The 26059-nt window shown below is 38.8% G+C and overlaps 1 protein-coding gene across 1 annotated transcript; it reads right to left on the bottom strand.

Annotated features, from left to right (window-relative positions):
- Positions 1–18182: 18182 nt before the first annotated feature.
- LOC118700286 (kinesin-like protein KIF18A) lies at positions 18183–24823 on the bottom strand. The gene is made up of 4 exons (XM_036404672.2): positions 24352–24823; positions 23706–23810; positions 21012–21121; positions 18183–18799 (listed from the first exon to the last, which is right to left on the bottom strand). The coding sequence occupies exons 1-4, from the start codon at positions 24804–24806 to the stop codon at positions 18651–18653; spliced, it is 819 nt and encodes a 272-aa protein (XP_036260565.1). The 5' UTR covers positions 24807–24823; the 3' UTR covers positions 18183–18650.
- Between the last annotated feature and the right edge of the window lie 1236 nt (positions 24824–26059).

The following is a 26059-nucleotide window of genomic DNA, read 5'->3' as shown; positions in this document are numbered from 1 at the left end:
CTCTCAGCTTCTCAGGAGAAGAAATCCTAAGGAAAGGGTTTTTCATAAAAGATGTCTGTGACACCCTGGTGATGAGAATCCCTCATCGCTCACTCCTGACATCAGGGATGTGCTCTCCTGTGCTGTCCAACCCTGTTAAGAACAAAGAGCCATTGCCTGCATGCTCTCCCCTGCCTCTTGCCACTGCTAGCACTCCCACAAACATCTCCCAGCCAGACCCACTGCTTCAAGGAGCTCTTGGAGCATAAAAGGGCAGCCTTGGGGAGCTGCAGTCACTCTTACTTTAGTTGGGAAGGGTTTCCACATGCCAAGAAGCATAAAGATATGCAAGCAAACACATGCTGCATCGTTCATTAGCAGATCAAGTTTGCACACAGTATTTAAAAGCTGGAATTCGATTCTGGAAAAGACCCCTGTATCCTGGAGAATGCTGGATGAGATGAAGTACTGCATGAAGCTCTCCTGGGTGCTCCCGTGAACTTGTGCTTGTTTCAGATGCTTGTGCAGCCCTCCCCAGAGCCCAGCCCGGGTCAGGTGAGGCTGAGCATGTGGGGAGAAGGGGAGGGTAAAGCCAAGGCACCCTGGCTGCTGCCCATGCTCATCTTACCCGTGACACCCAGCAGCCCAGCAGGGTGCAAGGCAAGTTGCTCTTTTTCCAGCCTCTGTGGGCATCAATCCCATTAGGGCTGGGGAAGGCTGCTTCATTATCCAGACATCTATTTCATTATGAATATCTGTCTAGACGTGGCAGAGATCAGAGTACAGAGTGCTCCTGGTGCAGCACACGAGCAGGGAGCTGAGCAGTGCCCTGAGCTCACCCTGGCAGCTCCTCCTGCACAGGAACAGCAGCAGCACAGCAGCTGGGGACTGCTCCCATGAGGAATCCTCCTCCCAAACACCAAGGGAAGGCCTGGCAGTCTGTCCCTGCACACCCTTGCACTCAGCCAGAGCAGGGGTGTAAGGGGATTTGTACCCCAAAACAAGAGATGTGTTTTCAAAGGAGAAAAAAATAAAGTCAATCACAGAAGAAAGCAGATTTCATTGACAGTGACAGTGTGCACAGTGTGTGTGTGTGATGGTGGCATTGTGCACAGTGTGTGTGACACAGTGACAGTGTGCACAGTGTGTGTGTGTGACAGTGACAGCGTGCAGTGTGTGTGTGTGACACAGTGGCAGTGTGCACAGTGTGTGTGACACAGTGACAGCGTGCACAGTGTGTGTGTGACACAGTGACAGCGTGCACAGTGTGTGTGTGACAGTGACAGTGTGCACAGTGTGTGTGACACAGTGACAGCGTGCAGTGTGTGTGACAGTGACAGTGTGCACACTGTGTGTGTGACACAGTGACAGCGTGCACAGTGTGTGTGTGACAGTGACAGCGTGCACAGTGTGTGTGTGACACAGTGACAGCGTGCAGAGTGTGTGTGTGACAGTGGCAGTGTGCGCAGTGTGTGTGTGTGACACAGTGACAGTGTGCACAATGTGTGTGTGTGTGACAGTGACAGTGTGCACAGTGTGTGTGTGACACAGTGACAGCGTGCACAGTGTGTGTGTGACACAGTGACAGTGTGCACAGTGTGTGTGACACAGTGACAGCATGCACAGTGTGTGTGTGTGACACAGTGACAGTGTGCACAGTGTGTGTGACACAGTGACAGCGTGCACAGTGTGTGTGTGTGACACAGTGACAGTGTGCACAGTGTGTGTGACACAGTGACAGCGTGCACAGTGTGTGTGACACAGTGACAGCGTGCACAGTGTGTGTGTGTGACACAGTGACAGTGTGCACAGTGTGTGTGTGTGACACAGTGACAGTGTGCACAGTGTGTGTGTGTGACAGTGACAGCGTGCAGTGTGTGTGTGTGACACAGTGGCAGTGTGCACAGTGTGTGTGTGACAGTGACAGTGTGCACAGTGTGTGTGTGACAGAGTGACAGTGTGCAGTGTGTGTGAGTGACAGTGTGCACAGTGTGTGTGACAGTGACAGTGTGCACAGTGTGTGTGTGACACAGTGACAGCGTGCACAGTGTGTGTGACACAGTGACAGTGTGCACAGTGTGTGTGTGACACAGTGACAGCGTGCACAGTGTGTGTGACAGTGGCAGTGTGCACAGTGTGTGTGTGACAGTGGCAGTGTGCACAGTGTGTGTGTGTGTGACACAGTGACAGCGTGCACAGTGTGTGTGTGACAGGGACAGTGTGCACAGTGTGTGTGTGACAGTGGCAGTGTGCACAGTGTGTGTGTGTGACAGTGACAGTGTGCACAGTGTGTGTGTGACACAGTGACAGTGTGCACAGTGTGTGTGTGACACAGTGACAGCGTGCACAGTGTGTGTGTGACACAGTGACAGTGTGCACAGTGTGTGTGTGACACAGTGTCAGGGTGCACAGTGTGTGTGTGTGACAGTGACAGTGTGCACAGTGTGTGTGTGACACAGTGACAGTGTGCACAGTGTGTGTGACACAGTGACAGTGTGCACAGTGTGTGTGTGACAGTGGCAGTGTGCACAGTGTGTGTGTGACACAGTGACAGCGTGCACAGTGTGTGTGTGACACAGTGACAGCGTGCACAGTGTGTGTGTGTGACACAGTGACAGTGTGCACAGTGTCTGTGTGACACAGTGACAGCGTGCACAGTGTGTGTGTGTGACACAGTGACAGCGTGCACAGTGTGTGTGTGATACAGTGACAGCGTGCACAGTGTGTGTGTGTGACACAGTGACAGTGTGCACAGTGTGTGTGTGTGACACAGTGACAGTGTGCACAGTGTGTGTGTGACACAGTGACAGTGTGCACAGTGTGTGTGACACAGTGACAGTGTGCACAGTGTGTGTGTGACACAGTGACAGTGTGCACAGTGTGTGTGTGTGACACAGTGACAGCGTGCACAGTGTGTGTGTGACACAGTGACAGCGTGCACAGTGTCAGTGTGTGTGACACAGTGACAGTGTGCACAGTGTGTGTGTGTGACACAGTGACAGCGTGCACAGCGTGTGTGTGACAGTGACAGTGTGCACAGTGTGTGTGTGACAGTGACACAGTGACAGTGTGCACAGTGTGTGTGTGTGACACAGTGACAGCGTGCACAGTGTCAGTGTGTGTGACACAGTGACAGCGTGCACAGTGTGTGTGTGACAGTGACAGTGTGCACAGTGTGTGTGACACAGTGACAGCGTGCACAGTGTGTGTGTAAGTGTCAGTATGTGTGACAGTGGCAGGGTGTGACACGGTGGCAGGGTGTGACACGGTGTAGGAGCAGCTGTGCCTTTTGTCACCTTCACTGTCCCCAGCAGCCAGCCCAATGCTTTGTGTTGGTTCTTTGGTTTACCACACAGGCTTTTTCCAAACTGTGTGTTCAAAGTCACCCTGTGATAGCCTGGCAGCCTTTTTTTAATCTCTTGCTTCATGACCTTGTAGACATAATCAAGTAATGACAAATTTACTTTTTTCACCTACAAATTTTAGAAGCAAACTGTCATTGTTCCAAGTCTACTCTTAAAGTCACATCTAAACATTTCCAGAGATGCCTAGCCATGGATAGCTACCAATTCATTGCCCACATTAAAGAACACAAATTAATTCTCCCTTTTTAACTTTTACTTCCAATTTAATTACCTTTTAAAAATTAATTTACTAGGTGATATATTTTGGTGCTTATTAGTTAATGAGTAAGACACTTTACACAAGTCAAGTAAAGGCCATCTAAACATTTTCTGGGTAACTGAGGCGGTCTAGTGTGCAAAAACAAACACTAAAACACTCTTAGAAAATAAAAACGATGATGCTGAGAGCAAAAAGACTAACTGTGCATGAATCTGTAAGGGCAGTGTCTAACATGATCTAATTCTCTTCCTAAAAGTGAACAAGGTCTAGAAAGCACATTCCCTTTACTGCTCCAGGTTCCCCTTAGGAGCTGAAAGAGTTGAGCTTTTTTTGGGCTAATCTTTTTATAACATAATTTAGTAAAACTTAAATAAAAATTTAAGCCCCCAAAGAGAAAATTAAATTAGGACACTTGGACTCCCAATTTTACTCTTTCAGTCCTGGATTCAGATGCATTATACACCTATTATTCTTATTGAGCGTAAAGTTTAAAGGAAGAAATGTTTTGTCCTCAAGGAAAAAAAAAACAAACCCCAAAACGGAATCATTGAGAAATAAATATTGCAACAAACCCCCTTGGTTTCAAATTTGTCCTTTTCCTTCCCCCCTTATTTTTTTGACATTTATATTACTGAAAATTGGCAGGTGCAAACACCATTCTTCACAATCCTTAGTGATGAAAAATCCGCTTGTTCTGCCACAAGGCAGCACATTCCCCCTCTTGCCAGCTGCCAGTGCCCACAAACACACCACAGAGCCTGGACCTCCCACAGTTTGCCCAGTAAACAGATATTCCTTAAATCCTCAAGTCAGTTTTGAGCACCTAATTGGCTAAATTGCCTAATGCAATAGTTCCAGAAATTAACCTGAATTTCTATATGAATGGCTGGTTTGACATCTTCCTGTAATGGCCAAATGATTCTGTGTTTTTTGTTTTTTTTGTTTTTTTTTTTTTCTTATTTCATTTATTTGGCTGGGTTTTTTTTTTTTTAGATTGATTGCCAGTTACTGTGTTGTCTTTACCCATGCATAGCCCAGGACGTCCCCACATGGGCCACTTATTGCAGTATTTAATCACCTGATTTAATTACCTCATTTAATTACCTTTCCACTGGTAAACGTGCTTTCTTAACAGCTCTCCACGTGCTGACCACATGGATTAACACCACCCACCAGTGCCCACTAATTTTCATGTTTTCTGCCACTCTTCACTCTTGAAATGCACACATTTAAAGGAGAAGCTGAATAAAGTCATGTTCCATGCACTTCTAGATTTCCACCAGCTGCACTGGAAGCAGCACAGTTGTTACCTGGAGTTTCTGCTTAAATCTTTACAGTTCTGAATATTTGAGCAATTCTGAGTGGCTTATTTATTTTTACTCCATGGAACAAAGAAGTTTGGTGTTTCCCAGTCTGCAAATGCCCGGATTATCTGACATAATGGGATTCTCAGGTTCATGACAGCAATTATAATGCACTTCCCAAGCTGTTTCTAGAAATCCTCATTCCTTGCAGTCTCTGTGTGCTGTGTAAAGCTCTCAGGAGGGGCCTGAAACACCAGGTGTGAGCTTCAGAAGGTGTGGGGCTGCTTTTAAACCACATTAGCAGGATTCTCTCAGGGGATGGTTAAACAAATACATCTCATTTCCTTGAGCACATATTAAACAGCACTAGCTGCATTTTATACTAGGAGAATGTTGAACTGTCCAATCAAAATCACATTTTTGAGGGTGCAATATGAATGTGTCTGTGTGTCCATTCCTGCAGGACAGATGCCTTTCCCCTCAGCATTGCTTTCTGTGCTGCTCCTGGCACACAGAGTGGGCAGCACTCACAGAAGGGAGGAACACTCCCCCCCAAAAAAAAGGGTTCTATTGATATCCTTCCTTCTCATGCAATACATAATCCTATGAGTTATTGACTTACCACAACCCAAAGCCTACAATGAACACAGAATTATTAATTTCCTTACGGGATTTTGCATGGTGATTTCACTACAGCATCTGAATTCTTTGAAAACATTAATGAACAGATCCTCTCAACATCCTTTTGAAGTTCGAGGATATTTTTATCACTATTTTACACAGGGGGAACGGAATATTTAAGATAAAAGCCAAAATGTTCAGAGTGTCAGCTAATTTTGTTTGCCAATTTTGGAAGTCTGAGGTTCTGAGTTTTCCAAGAGCTAAGGGTTTTTTTTTTTAGGGCTTTTTATATGCTCAGAGGAAAGAGCCTGATTCCACCAGTTGCTGCTGGGAACACAAAATGTTCCACGTGTTCAACATTATTTGATACCAACATTATTTGATACCAAGCTTCAGCTGCCTCAGAACAAGCACTCAAAGCAGAGGAGCTTTGCTGTGAATGGTGAGGCCATTTCATGAAAGGAACCATCACTCTGGCCAGAAACCAAAACAACATCCTTTCCCTCCCTTCATTCCTTTGAGTATTTCACAAGATTTCTTCCATCATAAGCAAGAAATGAGATTTTGGATAGAGCTCTGTCCTCTTCACTGAATGCTCCAGATCACAACCAAAGGAATTCCAGCAAAAGGGCTGGGTATTGAAAAAAAACCCCAAAAAATAGAAATCCATCTCATCTGATTAAACTGGAGACTGGGCAAGTCCTGGAGTGACTTTATCCCCGTTGCTCTGTGTGGCTCAGAAATAAGTTTTGCACCTTTGAGAGCAAAGAGGGGGAAGAAGAGTTGGTTTTCTGAAAAAGCTGCACTCTGTCATTCCTACTGCAAAACAACATTGTCCACAACACAAACAACAAACCAGAGCTCTCCTTTATTTTAGTTAGTTCTAGCTAAGTAAAGCAGAGAATTCCCTAAAGTTTAGTTTTGTTTCCTTTTCTTTAAACCTATTTAAATCTGCTCTAAACTAAAACAGCCAAAAAACCCCCCAAAATCTCAGACCAGCAACCCACCAAGCCAAACCTAAGCCACAACATTTCCAGCACCAAAGAAATTAATAACAAACTGAGTAAACCAAGCTACAGCCCACAAAAAAAAAAATTTCTGTGTTTGTAATCTCTTTGAGAGCAACAAGAAGTTTGATTTTTTTAATATCGTTCATTTCTTTGTGCTAGGGAATGCTTTGCCTGTTAAATAAACAGTTTTTTCCACTTTTCTCCAATTTTTTTTTTCTGAACCAGTAAAGAGAAGAGCCACTTAATTTTGCCTTCTAAAAGAAACCCCTTTAAAAGTTTTTCGCCAAAAATTACCCTAAACCAAAATAAATATAATTTTTGGTGCCCAAAAATGTAGCTCAAGAAAGCAGAAAAAACCTGTGCTGATTGCATTTTAGTTTTGTTTAGTCTGTAATGAGATAAAGCAGGCAGTAATAATTTGAAATTCCTAATGTCTCTCAGAGTGGCTCTTCATGTGTTTCTAGTCCCTAAGTTTTTTTTAAATATTGATACCTTTCTAGTCACTAAAATTATTTCCTTATCAAAAAAGAGCTCCAATATTATCTGTAACACAGTTTTTACAGTAGAAAAGCACAGATTAAAATAGCCATTGCACTAAGCTCAGTGATAATAATTTAGAGAGTTTACAAAAGTACTAGTCTGTTCAAGGTAAATTTATGGTTTCTTCGTCCTACCCTGTAACCCAATTCCAATAACATGTTCTAAGATGCTTTATTAATAATTGCACACAATTTGTTAAAAGCAAAGCAAAAAAATGAAGCTTTTCAACCTTTCCTTTCCTTCTTATCCTTTAAATCCATTACATCACTTTTTAAAAAGGGTCAGTTCCCCCTAAATACTAAAGACACCACTTTCCTAGTATTTAATCTAGTAAACTTCCCCTATACAGCCTACAACCTCTCTAAAATAAAAGCCAAAATATCCAGAACTACTAATAAAACCCCTAACCCAAAACTAAACCCAGGAGTAAAAAATCCTGGACAGCATAAAAAATAAAAAAATCTAAGCCAAACATTAGAAAAAATTTCTAACCTAAAACTTTCCACACATACAAATTCAAAACCCAACTAAAGTAGAGAAATACCTAAAAAAAAGTACCATAATGACTCTAAAGAGATAAAAACCCATTACAATAAGCTAAGCCCAAACTTATACTTATCACACATTCCTAAACACTGTAAAGCAACAAATAAAAGCAAAAAGACAGAACAATAAATCAGCAGTTCCCCCAATCACTCAAGCTACAGCCAACAGCCCAGCCACTCAAGTTGTAACTTGTCACAGACATATTTTATGAAAAATCCCTTTGCCAGGATCTTTTCTCCTGAGAAGCTGAGAGGCCTCAGAAATGAAATGTAAACAATGATTATCTGCTGCTGTGGAATGCAACAGGTGCATCTGGGATTGGTCTCATGTGGTTGTTTTTAATTAATGGCCAATCACAGTCCAGCTGTCTCAGACTGTCTGGTCAGTCACAAGATTTTATTATCATTCCATTCCTTTCCTGAGGAAATCCTTTCTTCTATTCTTTTAGTATAGTTTTAATATATCATTTTAATACATATAATAAAATAATAAATCAGCCTTCTGAAACATGGAGTCATGATTCTCATCTCTTCCCTCACCCTGGGACCCCTGGAAACACCACCACAATAACTAAACCAAGCAATAAGCCTAAACCTGTGGCTAAACGAAACAATAAACCTAAACCATGGCAGCCACTGCAAAAAAAACCACACAGAAAACCCAACTGGCCAGTGACCAACAATAATAACCCAGGGCAAAGACCCTCCAAACCAAGCACTGAGACCAAAGTTAAAGCAACTAATACAAAACCAAAATCCACTATTAAAGCCCTATTCCCTAAAAAACCTTGGTAGCCTAAAAAGAAATTACACTCAAAGACCTAATAAATCTATAGTTAGTTAGGTATCCCTCTTTAAAACTAGAATCCTAAATAGCACTAAAGCAAAACATTGAAAATCCCCATCACATAATCCAATTATCAACCTAACAATAGTAAGGGGGGCTAACTCTCACCATCTCTGGGCACAGGTCCTAAGAAGTGTAACACAAAAATACCTATATACACACCATCTCTGGATACAACAAACTCAATAAAAAACCAGAAACCAAAAAATTCAACACTTAAAAAAAATGGCAGTAGCAGAAATTGTCTTCTCAAATAACATAAAGACTACAAATCCAGACTTAGGACCATGTACATCCATAATATAGTGAAAAACTTGTACACACCACAAAAATACACTTTTACTTTAACAATAATTTAAAAAACCCAAAGAAACCACACTTAATACGACAAAAAAAGCTCCAAACATATACAAATACTGTATATAACCCAACACATATGAAAATCACAACTGCAAAAGCATGTCCACAACAACTAAAAAATAAAATTAAAAAAATCACAAAAACCTCAAAAAATTAAAACATACCTTCTCCAAATCTCAGCAATAGCAATTAAAAGTTCTAATACTAAATGTAAATGCCCCCCAAACAGGGAGAGAAGGTACCCCCACTACGTGATGGTAAAAAAAAAAAATTCCATGAGGAAATTTCCATAAAATTCTGTTTCCGTATTTTTATTTTCTATTTCCAAATTTCTATTTCCATAAGGAAATAAGATAAAAAATCTATTGCTACTCTAACACAACAAGTGCTAATTTTAAAAAAAGCAAGACTCAAAGAAAAAGTTCCAGCAAAAAACCAGCTCCAGTGACCTGTAATCAAACTACCAAATATAATAATAATAGTAATAATAATGTATCAAATCCCCTTAAAAAACCCTCCAAAAGATATACCCAAAGAAAAAAGAATAACCAAGCTTAGAGTAAGTAAAAGCTAGAAAAACTCTTTTTAAAACTGTATAAATTCATTAACCTAGCACATCAAAACCACAAAAATATGAAACCTTAATCAACACTAGCACACAATACCCATTAATCCCACCAAAATATATAAAGACAAAATCTGTTTCTATTACTAGAGTAACAAAAAGATCAAAAAGATTTACTTCAGTTTTTACTAAAGTAAAACTAACTAAAAGGAAGTAAAAAAGCCACTCCATTGTAACTAGCTCAAAACCCTCATCCATTTTAAGCATAGACTTCCTCCAAAGTTAGTTTTTCAAAAACCCAAAGAAACTCATGTAAACATTTAAAATAACAGCTGTAAAAACAAAAAGCATCAACCAATTAAACACCTGACATAAACTATCAAAAAACCCATCTACAATAAAACTTCTTTAAAAAACCCCCAACAAATACCAATTGCCACCTCAACAATACACCACCAGCAACGCCAAACAACCCAAAATAGTGTAATGCCCATCCAAAAAATACCTCATAAACTAAAACACCAAAAAAAACCAAAACCCCTAAACCCACTCACCCTTCAACAAGCCCATCTAGCCTATACCCAAATCTAAAACAAATAAAAATTAACTATAAACTAACATACCTTAAATACTGCCATATTAAACACTAATACACCATTAAACACTGCTGTAACAAACTTATTCAAACTCCAATACAAACTAAAATCCAAAACATCAAAATAACACTATTAACATTACCAATCTATTTTTCTCTAAAACAAATCTAAATTTAAAACAAATCTAAAACAAATAAAAATTAACTATAAACTATCTAAATCAAATAAAAATTAATCTAAAACAAATAAAAATCTAAAACAAATAAAAATTAACTATAAACTATCATACCTTAAATACTGCTGTATTAAACATTAATACCACCATTAAACACTGCTGTAACAAACTTCTTCAAACTCCAATACAAACTAAAATCCAAAACAACAAAATAACACTATTAACATTACCTATTTTTCTCCTTTCCTCTAACAAGATACAAATCTGTTTACTCTTACATAAAAAATGTACAATGCACCTAAAACCAACTTCCCCAAAAACAAAAACACTGCCCCACCATCTACCATAAACTCATCCAAACTACACTGAAAAAGAGTAAAGCTCTAAACCATCTACATTAATTACATCATTGAGTAGAAAAACACACAAACAAAAAGGTTAAAAAAAAAATCATCCTAATTCTCCTGAAACCAATATCACCATCAGAAAAATTAAAAAATCTACTCAAAAAATCCAGTTCCTGAAAATAAAATAACAAAATAAACAGCATCAAATTCCCACCAATGTCATCAACAAAATCACAACAATATCTCCACCAACCAACAAAAAAACCCCACAGACTTTGCCAAGCACTATAAGCTTTTAAAAAAAATGCACATTACTAAACACAACCAAATGATAAACCCTCTTTACCTAATCACCCACAAAAAGGTCACTTTCCAATTAAACCCTAAACAACAGCAAACCTTGACCCCAGTTAAACAAAAAAATCACTCATACAATAACCCTGAACAGAACAAAACAAAACCACACATAAAAAATGTACTCTACAACCAAGGACCACCATCTGCCCTAAAACCTTTAAGAGATAGTACCTAACAAAACTCAAGACCAACCACAAAGATTTTAGAGTAAAAACAAGTCAAAAAAGGAGTCCAAAAGCCACCCGCCACCCAAAAACCAACTACACTCCAAAAGAAAAGCAAAAACCTACAAAACAAGCAAAAAAAGCAGCTTATAAAAAAAATCCAAACTTCCTCAGAAGTAACGAGCACTAAACCACAACTCCTCCTGGCACCCCAACTACCAATGCCAAAGTAAACACTCAAAGCAAAAATTCCCTCTGCCCATCATGATGCCAACTGCACATAAAGCAGATTACCCTCATCTCACAACACACCCATATTAAAACACTAAATCACCCAAAGGTTTTAAAATAATTACCAATTAACCTAAAAGTAAAAAATTTAGTCTCTCTAACAAAAAAAACCCCAAAAGTAACACATACTAAAAAACTGCACCGTGTAACCAACTACCAACAAAAAAAATGTTACACTCTCTTCACTAATGATTCCTATCCCATTGTGAAAATCAACCAAAAAACCCCCAACCATATAAAACCTCATGCAACAAATCACAAAACTACTAAAAAAAGTAAATCAAACCAACTCGCCAAACTCAAAGCTACTCAACTAGCCCAAAATATTACTAAAAAATACCCCAAAATTCTACCTCTACACTAATTTGTAAATAGTAACCAATACTCTATACAACTAATAAATAAAAAACTAATTAACAGTGTAAAAAAAAATTAAGCTACTAATAAGTAAAAACTATCACTATCAAAGTAAAAAAAATCTTCCTATAAAAGTCCATCATATAAATACCCATATTCTCAAAAATAAAGCTAATAAAAACCACCAGAACAACAAACAAGTAAATCAAGCTACAAAAGTACAAGTATCAAAAGAAAATTTAAATTAGCAACACAAAAGTGATTCCTAACTAAATAAACTAAGAGTGCCTCCAGTTATCAAAATAAAAATACCACCTGTAAGTAAACACAAAATCAAAGAGTAAATCTAACCATAAACAGTATTTCTCAAGTTCTCCATAACTGTAAAACATATACTACCATCAAACAAACCAATCCCCCTATAACACAGTGAGCAATAATCCAAATATAAGTATAAAAAACTGGCAAATTAATTACATTGCACTACCCCAAACACACCAAAACAAACCTTATGTGCTCACAGTAGCAATAACCAGCACAAAGTAAGTAAAACCTACCCTGGTAATACCTCACACTACAGCACATAACACCATGCTAAACCTTAAAAAACACATCCTTTCAAAGCATAGAACCCTGAAAAAATTAAATCAAACAACAGAACTCATTTCAAAACCAACCTTATCTGAACCTAAACTAAAAAAATCTAACATTACATAAGTATATAAATAAGTATATACCATATCCCCTACCATACACCATCTACGAAGTAAAAAATACAATAGACTGTTAAAAACCACCTTAAACCATGGGGTGGGGGATCATTCAAAAATTAAGAACATCTAACAAAAGCCACCTAATTAATTAAGACCCAAAGTTCCACCAGCCAAACAAACTCTACCCAACCTAAACCCCTACATACAATAAACAAAGCAAAGTCCTAATAATGCATGTCAAAAGCTTATTAAAGACAATTTAAATTAATTCTACCTCAAATACAAGCATATTCATAAAGTTGTTTTTACTCAAAGACCAAGTGCTACATAGTAAATAATACAAAAAAAAACCCCAAAACAACACAATGTATACCTCAAAAAATCCAATTATTAAGTAAGAACTACGGGTAAATATCACTGCCTGTTAAATGTTACTGCCATTGTCTATATATAACTGTATACTATACATACCTATGTATAAGATATGTGTTTATAAAGTTAGAATATAAAATAGTTTTAGTAATAAACCAACAATAAAAAATAAAAAGTAAAATATCCTAAAGCAACTTGATAATGCTTGTTCATCTGTGTAACTCAAAAATAAGTTTTACACCTTTAAGATTAGTTCTAAAAACAAACAAAAAAAAAAAGACAAGATCCCAGAGTTTGTTTTCAAGAAAGCTGCACTCTCACTCCTGCACATTCCTAGTGCAAAACAATGCTGTCTATAACAAACAGACAAAAAAGCAGAGCTCTCCTTTATTTTAGTTAGTTTTAGCTAACTAAAGCAGATAAGTTCCCTAAACTGGAGGGGTTTTCCTTTTCTTTAAACCTATTTAAACCCACTCTCAACTGAAACATCCAAAAAACCACCAAAATCTCACATCTGTAACCCACCAAACCAAACCTAAACCACAACACTTTGAATTCCAGAAAAATTAATAACAAACTGAATAAACCAAGCTACAGCCCACAAAAATCCTGAGTTTATCGCATCTTCTAAAGCAACAAGAAGTTTTATTTTTCAATATTGTTCATTATTTGTGCTAGTGAATGGTTTGCCTATTAAATAAACAATTTTTCCACTTTTCTCCAAAATAAATTTTTTCCAAACCATTTAGAAAAAAGCAGGTTAAATTTGATTTGCAAAGAAAACCTTTTAAAAAGTATTTCTCCCAAAATTACCTGAAACCAAAACATATGCCTTAGAGAACACACAAACTATCATGTGCAAGCATTCTGATCGTCTCTGAAAAGTCTTAGACCAGGGACTGAGGAATGGGAATTGATTCAGTAGGAAAATATTCTATAATTCCAATATATTGTATCATATTCAGTATATATTTCTGTGAGCTTCCATAGCACCTTTAAATTCTGGATACATGAGTTTTGTGAAGGCAATCCAGCTTCCAGAGCTTCCCACTGGTTTAAAACTCCTTCAGTGCTTAAAAATTTATCTTTTAACATGTCAATGAGCCTGAAACGAAATATCCTAAAGCAACCACAAAATTAACCCCCCCTGTACCCATGTCCAACATATATTTTCTCTTCTAGGTGAAGGAGAACAGAAAAGTGTCACAGAATAGAAGCCTGGGAAAGGCTTGATTTAAAGGTCAGCTGGAGGGAAGACAAACTGAGAACCAGAGAAAAAAAGCAAAGCCAGACTATGCAATATGATGCAAGATGAAAATCACTATTGTCAAGTTTTATAGCTATAGTGGAATATACGTGGATTCTGGGGTCGTGCTTTTGTTTGTTTGTTGTTTGTTTTGGGTTGTTGCAGCTTTTTTCTGTCTCTCTCTGTGGTAGTTTTACATGGGAGGCATCTATAGATATAATACAAGAGCTTCTACATAACTAACAGTCTGTCCATCTCAAAATTAAAAAATTCTCCAATTAACAAACCTCCAAAATGGGAATTCCTAACTTGCACAAAGCCATTACCCTGCTGAGATCAGAAACAGCACTTGGTGCCCATTATGGTTCCTGGACCTCTTCATCTCCACAAGGGTGGACTCTCACCCACAACTCCCAGCGTCAGAAAGATGCCCCAAACCAGGCCAAAAGGTCAGAAACTTTCATCCATTCCTCAACAGGGTGCATTATTATAAAGCCACACATATGGAATGATTATAAATCCACACATATAAATATGGAGAGAAAACATAAAACTCATTTGGGAGGAGACATCCAGAACACCAAGCTTTAAGGTCCTATAGGAACAAGACTTACCTGCTCGGTGAGCGCATTGCCAAAAGAATCCAAGCCAGCTGCCCACTCTGAGCTGCCTTCTGGAAGAGTCTCTGCCACCCTTTTGTTCTCTGTTGACCACACAGGCTGTCAGGACTATCCCCTTGTGTCACAGCACATGTCCCAGCTCAGGCAGCCACCATACCCAGAGTGTCACCACACAATTTCAATTTCAGAAGGCTTCAGCCCACACAGAGTAACACCATGGCACCTCAGGAAGCTGCAAGCATCTGCTTTTTTTTTTTGTCCTCCAGCCCAGCCTTTTATGCCCTCCTGTTGATGCCCTGCCCCTGTGTGCCCTCTGCTCCCTGTGTGGTTGCTCAGCACCCCTGGGCACTCCATGGCCCCTCACCTTCAATAGCATTCACCTGTCCTGCACAGCTGCACCAATCTGGGATGAGGCTGGGCCCAAATCACCCCAAACTCTGTGCCCACAACTGCATTCTAGTGAGCACACTAGTCATTAACCAACACTAAACCCACACTGCAATCTATTAAAGCATTAAAATAAATTTAAATAATTAAAGTACTTTAAACATGCACTTTTTATATACTTAGCCCCACTCCCAATCACCACAAACTCCGTGCCCACAAATGATATTATACAAGTACAACCCTCAAAGTTCCCCCTGCAAGAAAGTCCTTCCATGACTTTTGTCAGGTGAAGGTAGCACCGGGTAGAAAATAAAAATTCTCTCCCTTGTCCTTCTTTCAGGCTTCCATCAGCACCTGCTGTTGGGCACTGCTGGTGCCTCGTGAAGGCTGGCCTAGAGCAGAGGCTAGACAGAGTTAAAGAACAAAGTATTCCACAGTTCTGAGTAATCAGTTTTGAACTCAAATCTTTTGACATCCATCACATTTTCAACTCCAGACTTCGTCATCACATATGCTATTCAGGGAGGAAATGTCATGTGTTTTGAACTTGCCATTTAGGTCTCATACAGCAAGAAGCAGTGAATAATTGTTGCCAAGTCCCTTTTTCCATGACTTGTTATTCCATACACTTTGAACAGAACTCCTCACTTCCAGGGTGAAGTGCTCCTAAACTGTTAGTTGTATTCAGACTGTTCACTGCTTTAATTGATCCTCTCATCCATTTTTATACCCTTTATAATCCAACCACATTTATTTGAAATGCATAGGACAACACCAGGATTGAGGCAAGGAATTTGCACAAGGGTTTGTTCCCCATGGGTTTTTGTGCTATTTTGACCACAGAGATGATGTTTTCATGGCATTTTTACAATAACTCCAAGGTCTCTTTCCTGACTAATATCTATTTGAGAACCTATTGCCACATATGTACAGTACAGTTTGGGCTGTTTTCCTTCTTGTGTTCCATTTGTTATTTCATTGCCCAGTACTTCAGCAACTAACATGCTTCTTCACCTCTTCTTCTTTTGTTCCAGCTAACTGAATAATTCAATTTCAATAATTTTTGCCAGTTTACCCTGGAACCCCTTTTGGAAATGATTTGTGGCTCTATTAAAGCCTCTGAAGTGCCCCTGGAGCCCCTGTCCCAGCCTGGCAGGGGTGCCAAGCACAGGCACAATGCTCCACTCTGCCCTAACCCAGCTCCTGCTGGGGAGAGGCACAGGGCTGTCTAAGGCCAGACATGAGATGAAGCTTTCATCCTGACCCTGCCTTCATCTTGGAGTTTCCATCTGAATACTGCTGGAAACCAGAAGGGGGTAGTGCTCTTCTCTATCTTCTCTAATTCCCCCTTCTTGGAATTTCTTGAGTAACTAAAAATCAAATGGGCTTAAAGTTTGCTAAGTTGAATGGGCCAAGTTAATGGTCTGAGAAGCATTTTATGTTGATTGAATGTTGTTATGACAGTACAAACCATAGCCTGCAGCCTTTGAATGTTTTTGTAAGAATTTCCCAGTGGGATGAGATCTTTAACATCCTTTTCACACTTGCAACACTGACACAACTTAACCCTGTGTGGTACAACAGTGAAATCAGCAAAATGTGTACTTCAGATAAATGCTATTCCTTAATTAGATTGCAAAGACAAGCCAGCAGGTAGCGAAGTAGATTGGCAAGGAAATGAAATGGGCTATATCACACCTCCACTTCTTCCCAAATACACATTGCTTTCTACCTACCTGGCAATCTGACAGAAAAAATTAGGCAATGAAAAGTTATGAGAAGTTTTGTGCCAATAATGTGTGAGGAATGTGCTGGGAAGCACTTTCTGCCTAGGAAGTCTAGATATGCTCACAGTAGGTAAGAAAACAAATGTGTGTACAATTAATAGTGCAGAACATTATTCAATAGGAATACGAAATACAAAAACCTCCCTTCAATTTGCTCTATCTCTGGAAACAATTTATGCTAGTTATAAATGGTAAATATGTACCTAGCTAACAAATCTATGATCAACTTCTGATTGAATCACTCTCAAATCACAGGTTTTCATTTTCTCAATAATTTTTTTTTTGTCCTTGCAAGTGTTGCAATTGAACCACGTGATTCCACTCATGCCAAAGCCATTAGGAAAACATGGGATTGATCAGTTTTCACTATCAAAATGGTGCATGCACAAGCTTGTCTAAAAACTTTTCAAGATTGCTATGGACATCTATGTGTAAGTCTTACATGTCATGAGAGCAGTGAAAGTAACAAGTATATTTAGCAAAACCCAACATGCTTCTTGTACACATGATAGCAACAAATGAAGCTCCCTCTGTACATTTTACAATAAACACTTGAGAATCTGAAAAAAATCCCATAAGTCAAATAGTCTTTACAACTTCAGCTGTATCAAAATCATAAATTAAAATTAATTCCAAAATCTTGCTGTTCATCATGATAGGGAAATATTGAAGTGACTCTCCCTCTTTACTCTACTGAAATGGCATCACCTTGCTATGAGGACACATCCCAAATCCTAGTTTTCAGGCTTCACACAAACCTTTTCCCAGTTCTCATTACGCTACAAGATCCCAGGCTCACCACAACTATAATCCCTTTAGAAAGCAACTAGGAGGATGCAATTTCTCTCTCCTAGTATTTTTAACTAGCAATGCCTATTTCTTAAGAAATGATTTCTTCCTCTTTGAACTTGCCCAATGAAGACTGCTCCTGCACCATGGTCTGCTCCTCCCACAAGGGGTCCTGAAACTTTCTGCAGGCAGCTCCCATTTCCTTCTTCAGAGCCTTGTGGAAAATGCTCCTCCGATGTGTCAAGGATGAATTCTGCAGCACATTAGTGAACTGATCAAGTGGGAAGCTCCTTGCTTCAGACAGTTCTGACACCACAAACTACGTACAGGACTTCTTCCTCAGGCTCTCACCAGACTGGAGAAATTCACTTCATTTGCACAGGCAAACACAGCACAATGACATTCTGATGGCTGGGCAGGCTGTCAAGGTTACAGCAAAGCTATACATTGCTGTGTCTCTGAACATCAATGATTTGCTAGAAGTCATTATAAAGAGCATGTACTTATAACAATATTTATCCAAATCCATTTAGACATTTTTCCTAAGAGAAGAAAGGAACATTTTTTGCTAGAAATACATTTGACATTATATTGCTCTTAATAATATTAAAATTTATTTGAAGTCATTAATAAAAGACATATTTACAGCTGAATGAAATTGAAAAAAACAGAACAGGAACATTTACAACCAAGTAACAGATGAAAAACCAGAAGACAAAAAAAAAAAGGAAAAAATTCCAGTTTTGGAAATATTTTTCTGTCTCTTGGAACTCCATAGGTCATCCATAGATGCTGACAATCTAAGAACATCTAAGGCATTGTAATGCTAAGCATGAACATGTTCTAAAAGTAGCATCTGCCTAACTTGCGTCCAAATGAAAATCTATTTTAACACAAGGAAGCTACTCCAATGAAAATAATTTAGGGGGTCAAAATAACTTCTCTAAGATTTCCACCTAGAAATTCTCAAAACTATTTACAGGAGGAAATCACAATTCATCCTATTCACATTTGCTATCCATCAATCCTGCTTGAAATAGGGATGAACTCTGACCTAAATCCTATTTTTTTTCTTGGAAACACGAAGTAAAAGATTTTTTGATGTCCTTGATTTAACATCCAGTGGGACATTTCCTTGAGAAAGGCTTCTAATGAAGTTCCTTGGCATATTCTCTTCTTGCTTCCTGCTCTTCATTTTAACTCCTAGTGAAGAAAGAAATGCTATTAGAAATAGAGAGAAACTCCTTCAATAAATATAAGTAGACTGTAGCTGACATGGACCTCCTTTTCAGAATAGGTCTAAGAATTTTTACACATTTCTTTCCTTTACTGAAAGCTTCATTTTAATATGCAAACATGTAATCACTCTTAGCTCAGTAATGCAGTGCTTTAATTGTCTAGAAAGTCCCATGATTAGACCCTCAACTGACAGGAGATGCTATTAAAAAAGCACAATGGTCTATAAAAAGATGTAGAAATATGAAAAAATGTTATTAATCCTTCATATTAAAAATAGCATTGAAAAAGGAACACTTTGTCATTACAGAAAGTTTTGTCTTTTTAATCTGAAAACAACCTTTTCTCTTAAGTATTTGGTTAAGGTTTATTCTGCTGTTGTAATGCATGCTCTCAAAAATCAAGTCTATTTCATATTCAGTTCAACACTGAATAATCCAAGTTTTCTTCTCATTTCAAAAGGTGCTTCTGCATTACACAGTTCCTTAATTCCAGAGTTAGGACTGAATAGTGGAACCTTCCTAACCTGGTCTGCTGGAGCAGACATTGATACTGATATAACCCTGTACTAAGTCACTTGGTTAGACAGAGCTTAGACTCAGATATTCAGTTTCAGAAAGCTTCTGGTAACACAACCTCAACATTTCCAATGAATACAGACTAAGACCTTTTCCCTCACATTCCCTCTCAGCAATTTTTACTTAAAAACATGTAAGTGCTGTAAAACCAGTGTATTGCCCATAGCACTGGAAAAAGCTACACCATGGAAATGTTTTCTCGCATTGCTTTTCTATTTCATAAGAAAAGCAGACTAAAATATTAAAACTAATACTGGATCTCCTCTAGATAGCCCAAGAAGATTGTTAAGTGTACCTCTGAAGACAGAGAGGAAAAGGAGGCAGAGATGAAGGAAAATTGTACAGATTTAGCATATTAAAATCTGCTTCAGGTGCCAAGCAACTTGATGCCATGCACTAGGAAAGGCAGAGGTTTTTATAGAATTGTGAAGACATTTGTGAATATTGGCTGAAAAAAATATTCTAACTGATTTTATCACAGAAAAGATTTATGCACCTCAGAGAGAAGCCATAAAATTGACCAAACTTTCACACAATAGAACTTGGTAATATTATTATCAGCAGTATGTTAAAAGCAAAATAATTTTGCCTCTGTTACTGTTTTTGCCCAAAATAGCTCCAAATTTTAAGATCAATAAATCTCTGAAAATACATTTTATCTGTTAAAACAAATAAGTTTGGTGTTGTAAAATAAAGCAAAGAATTAAAAACTGGTATGGAAATTATTAGAGAGTTTTATTTCTTGATAAGCCACACTTGGGCAAAGACATAATTAGTAATAAAAATTTCTCAACAAGTTAATAAACTATTCTGGATGGAAGACCTTGACTCTTGGGAAAAAGGGTTTCCCAACAACCTTGTAATAATATTGAATTGAATTCTGAATAGTTACTATCTGTATAACTGACATTCTGACCCTTTGTTTAAAAAAAAAGGATATACTATTCAAACCAATGGCTTAGTACACTGTTATAGCAACACGTGCTATCAAAGTGACAAAATGAACTGAGAGGCAATGTTAATTTTGCACTTGTACAAAATTAATTAACTTGTGCAATCACTGTTACCAAGGTGATGCCTGTCCCAGAAACCGACACCTTGTGCAGGCTGCCCTAGAGCAGAGGCTGGGCAGAGCTAAAGAATCAAGCAGGGATTGATTCAAAGCATCTCCTCCATGGATCCACCTTGGGCAGCACCAGAGCCCAGCCAGGCCTGCACCCAAGATGAACCAAAATGGCCCCAAAATGCCCCAGCGCTCCCGGGCTCTCTCCCTTGGATCAGTTCTGCTCCATTTGCATCTTGCAGTTCATTGTCCCATTCCAGCTTTAGCCCCTGCAGTCCCACCCTGCTTGTTTTTCTCTCTCCAGCCCACGGGGTTTGTGCTCTTGGGCTGAGATTGGGATCATTTGTCCTTGGTGCCCAGCTGGAGCAGGAATTGTTTTGTCTCCCTGCTCTGTGCACAGAGCTCACCATCCCCTTGATATGAAGCTCAGACCCACCCACTAAAGCAGCACAGCATGGGAAACATAGAAAAGCCAAAACCTGAGGCCAAAGGCAGAGGCAGGCAAGGCAGTGTCCCCCAGGGCAGCCCTGACACTCACCAGCCCCCTGGGGCACTCTCAGGGCTGCAGGGCTCAGCAGCACGTCCTGCCGGGAGCGCTTGGCAGCGCCTGGCGTCTGCAGGCTGCCCAGCACCGTGTTGGAGGTGGAGCTGCAAAAGAGCCACAAAGAGTTTGCCTTCAGTACAGTCACTGCTCACAGGGCCTCTGGCCTTGCAATGTAGAAATACTTTAATAACATCCAGTGTTCATAGAATTGTAACAGAACGCAAGGAATAAACTAATTTATTATGTATATCTATGGATACTTTCCCCTTTCTCCTTTTAAAAAAATTACAAGAATGCTTCAGCTGTGAAAATAAGAACTAATGTTGGCACTTGTATTCAAAGGCAGGACAATATGTCACACTTTTGTTTGAAACCATAGAAGCCAGTTTGATGGCCATCACATACAAATTATACTAAGAAATAATCTTAAGGCATGTTACAAAATCCTTGAAATGACCAAGCTGTGTTTATTGAACAAATCACATTTTTTTATTGCTACAATAACTTTTCAACAGCCTCCAACACAGTTGGAGGGGGTGGCTTCATAGCAGACAATACTTTTTAACTAAGCTGCAAGAAAACTGTTACAGCTTCAAATTCATTAAAACAAACCTCGATATTTTATCCACAGCACTTTATGTGATGGACTTAAGGTCTACAGTGAAAATTATGAACCTATCTGATCTCACCCTTCTGCAATTGCCTCACAAACTTCCTCGGTTCCACTCTGCCAGACAGACTCGTAAACAAGCTAATGGTATTTATGTCCCAAGTTCCTAGGCTTTTCCTATTACTGTAATAAATATTGTATTATTCCCACTTTAGAGTCCCCTAACTCACACTTTCTTAATAATAATTTTCTGCCTAAATGAAAATATATAGCAAGCAGCAAAGACTAAGACTTTGCTTGTGCTAGTCCTAAAAATCTACTCATGCATGCCTCTTGCAAGAGAACTTATGCCAATAAGAATATACCATTATTTGGTAAAATAGTCTCTTATGACTGACTTGCCTCTAATCCCTTGTCCTGAAAATACAACTGTTTCAAATTATACTTCTAATGTGGACCATATGACTGAAATTTATATTTTTAATCTAGCATTAGTAGGAGATGAATGACTGGAGTGAGCCACTTCAATCGGGGAAAGCATGGGGAAAAAAAGGGGGAAAAAGTAAAGAAGAGAATGGAATGAAGGCACTCTGAAAAGTAAGAGCATACTCCTTTTCTCCTTCAGAAATGTGTTTTCATTCCTTCTCTTCATCACCAACTGCTAGACAAAACCATAAAGAATTTTAGTCTACAGGCAAGTTACTCCAACAGAAGTTGTGGGATTTTTCTGTAGTGTACTGGGAAATACATTTGAGACACAAAAGAAACAAGGTGAACAGAAACAGCTACTCTTTTGGGAAGAAATAAGCATATATATATATATATATGTTTTAAAATTATTGCACAGTTATTACAAAAAAAAAAAAAAGTACTTCAAAAGCTTGTCTGAGAACTTTTACTTTAAGACTAGATAAATCAGGCTTCAAAAGTTCCCTCACCTTCCCTTAGAGAGAAAGTAGAAAAAACTAGCTTGGTTTCAGAGAACAGCTGATTTATTTCGCTAAATTCATAATCAGCTATTTGAAAAAGTGAGCAGTGCCTCTTTTCTCATCCTAGAGCAGAAGAGTTTATTCCTCCTCCTAGCAAGACAGTTTAGAGTGTAATTGATAACAATCAGAACAGTTACATGAAACCAGACCAGATGACTCTGAGCTTGGAGGATAATTCTCTGTTTTAAAGGTGCTAATAAACAACAAGGCACTAAAGTTTCTTCCATGTCCTGTGACCTGTCTATAGCCTTGTCCCAACAGTCCTGAGATATTCTTTATAAGACCTGTGCAGTGGTAGCTCCACTCATGTCTAGCAGTAAGTAATTTGTAACATGATTTTAAAAATGGTTGTATCAATTTCTGCTTTTGGAAATAGGAAAAAAATAGATAGACCAGCTGTTTCATAGCTGATCAGGTTTAAATACAGTGAAAAAAAACCCAAAACCAAAGAAGTACATACAACAAAAATTACAATTCAACTTAATGTCTATTTAGTTTCAGCTTTTCTGGTGCTCCTGCTAATAAACCTCTTTTAGGGTCATAAACCAGAAGTGATGATACAAAAGTTCTTCCTAGAGCAGATGGCAAAAATTAAGTAGCAATATATGAGACTGAAAATGAATTATCAGAAAATCAAAGTTGATCACTTCAGTATTGTCATGTATAGTTTTTTCCCTGCTTTCCATTTTGGTAGTTTCTAATGTGCTCCAGCAAAGGTAGAACATTCTCAAAAAACTTAGATTTTTAATTGATGACAAAATTTCTCTTTTCAGAATTATGTGCCATCTTTCTATTTTGAGCAGACAGCAGCTACTGTCTGCTCAAACATGATATTAGTTTGTAATTATTAAAACAGAAATTCTTAAACCAAGGCTAAAGAAAAAAAAATCTACTGAAGTTACCCAGAAAAACAACAAAAATATTCAATTGAATTCAAGCATATTTGAATCAGAACATGTCATATGCAGGTCCAAATGGCTTCTATAAGAGGTTTTCAGATTTGAAATATTAGAATGAAACTGAAGTAAGAACATAAGAAATGAAAATTCATTTTGTATAGGATTTTTTTAAGGATTAGTTTAATCTTACCTTAGTATCTTTCTTTTTCTCTGAGCAGCTGAAGTCATTGCCATATATGAGGGCTTCTCAAATACCGGAGCAGAATTTTTGCTTCTTAAGGAAGAAAGATCAAGTCTGAAATAAAAGAATTATATTCCTGTAAAACATATTCTTGGCAAAAGTCAAGTAAATTTACAGTTTCTTAACTGTAAACAAATATAAAGTTCGGTAAGTTGAAAACCGAAACTGGAAATTAATTTAATTAATGTTATTTGAGGAAGCTTTGAAGACTTCTGACATGCACAGCTGCTTCAAGCATGGCATTTCACAATGTGGAGAGGTTAAGTATCCCATTTTACAAACAGAAAACATAAGGCTTAGAGAAAGTAACTTGCCTGAGGCATCACAATCAATTTAGAAAGTGCTGTATTTTCTTTTTGGTACATATCTTCTAAAACAGGATAAGCTTTCAACTTCATTTGTTGTCACTAACTTTTCAAATACTACTCTTTCCAAATAATGGCAGAATTGAATTTGATGTTGATCAAAATTGAGGGTTTGATTTTAAAATGCTGGGTTTATTTATAAAATGGATAGAAATGGAAAAACCCAACTGTAAAGACAGGCAGGATGAAATGACTTGGTAATGTTTCTCACCCATAAAAAAGGCAAATACCTTTGCACAATGCTATTGCTGCATGGCTGTGACTCCTTCACAGATGAGTAAGCAGGCATTTCAGCTGTTTCATCTGTACCTTCATAGAGAATGATCGTGGAGTTCATGAGAGCCTGGTGGCTCTCTGGGATCACGTCACACGTGGTGTCCATGATGCTGCCCTTCCTGGCTGCCACATCTGCACTGCAGGCACTGACTGTCCCCAGGCCTGCCAGGTGCAAAGCCTCCTTCAGCACAGCCTGAGCACAGAAGCTGTGCCCTGGCTTCCTGCAGGAGTCTGGAGTATCCCCCAGAGGGTACACCTCCTTGGCCAGAGAATCCTCCAGGTGCTGCAAGCTGCAGTGGCTGGAGGCAGGAGGGCTTGGAGCTACCACTGGAGAGTCCATCAGCTTCCTCCTCGTTCTCTTCTGTGGTGGTTCTGTGTTTCCTAACACCTGTTGGGTATTGTTACTCATTCCTTGTGATGGTGTACCTAAAGAGGTGCCTGTAAAACATGAGTAATCATGGTTAGCACATCTAACTGCACATACTACTCACAGCTGGCTTTTCCCCTCCTCTTCCCTAGTGAGACATGAGCAGAAATTATTACAAATACTGTTTATTTCATATACATACCAACTTGATCATGCAAGTGAAATTATTTGTATTGCAGCATTGTCTAAGATGGCATTTGCTGTGACACTCTGTTGCCATGTTTCTCTTCACAGAGAAAAGCAAGGCACAATTCTTCCCAAAGATTTCTGAGATTCACATTGTCTGAACCTCAGAGAAAGGGAAAACACAATTCTTATCACTTCCTGTGCCTGTGTTGTGCCAAAGCAGAATGCAACATGGAGACTGTATAGCCAAAGTGAGGATGTTTTGTTTCCTTGGCCTGTCAGGGCCAGCTGTGTGTGTCTATGTGTGGGGACTGTCAGCTCACAGTCACGAGATTCTGGGCAGTGTGAGCAGGTGTGTGCAGAGGTAGTGCTTGGCAGACTCAGTTGAAATGAAATGTATATAGTATAGTATAATAAAGTAATTAATTAGCCTTCTGATGTCCACAGAGTCCTCCTCATCATTCTCTCCCCTTCATTGGAGTTGCCTTTGATTTATAATAACACTCAAAATATTATAAATGTGCATAGGTTGGCATAGTTAACCCCAGAGGCTACAGAAATAATCACAACTAAGATCTGACACATGACAAGAGGGAATGCAAGAGTAAGAGTATTGAAAAATTATTGTACCACCATGACAAAACTCATACTTTAAGGTGGTACAATCACAGTAACCCAGAGCTGACTCCTGACCACAGCAGTTTTTTCCCCAGCAAGTACCATGCAGAATAATGAGAAACTGTTGAAAAAGGAATGACACAGAGCCATCTAGAAGGACAAAATCTTCTGACACTGCAAATGAGAAAGCAGTGTTTTGCAAAGGGGCAAACAAAGAAGTTGAAGTGAGTAGGATTCTGTCACCTTATTTTATCAACTGTGGGGAGCAAAGCTCTTGACTAACAACTTCCCCCACCCTCAAAAATAAAGCAAGCAATACAGTGCAATTGGCCATTCTCATTCATTCTGATTTCAACTACTTTTCTTCAAGTGTCATAATGGTTTTATTTTCAAGCAAGTGGTAATAAAAGCAATGTCCAAAGCAAGACAGAAAAGGCCTTTATCTTCCTCAAGCTTTCAGTGAAGGAGGATCATTTTAAGACACAGCCCAC

This window comes from Molothrus ater, chromosome 6 (genome assembly GCF_012460135.2).
Source record: "Molothrus ater isolate BHLD 08-10-18 breed brown headed cowbird chromosome 6, BPBGC_Mater_1.1, whole genome shotgun sequence".
Classification (NCBI taxonomy): Eukaryota; Metazoa; Chordata; class Aves; order Passeriformes; family Icteridae; genus Molothrus; species Molothrus ater.
This window is presented reverse-complemented; position numbering and strand designations above follow the sequence as displayed.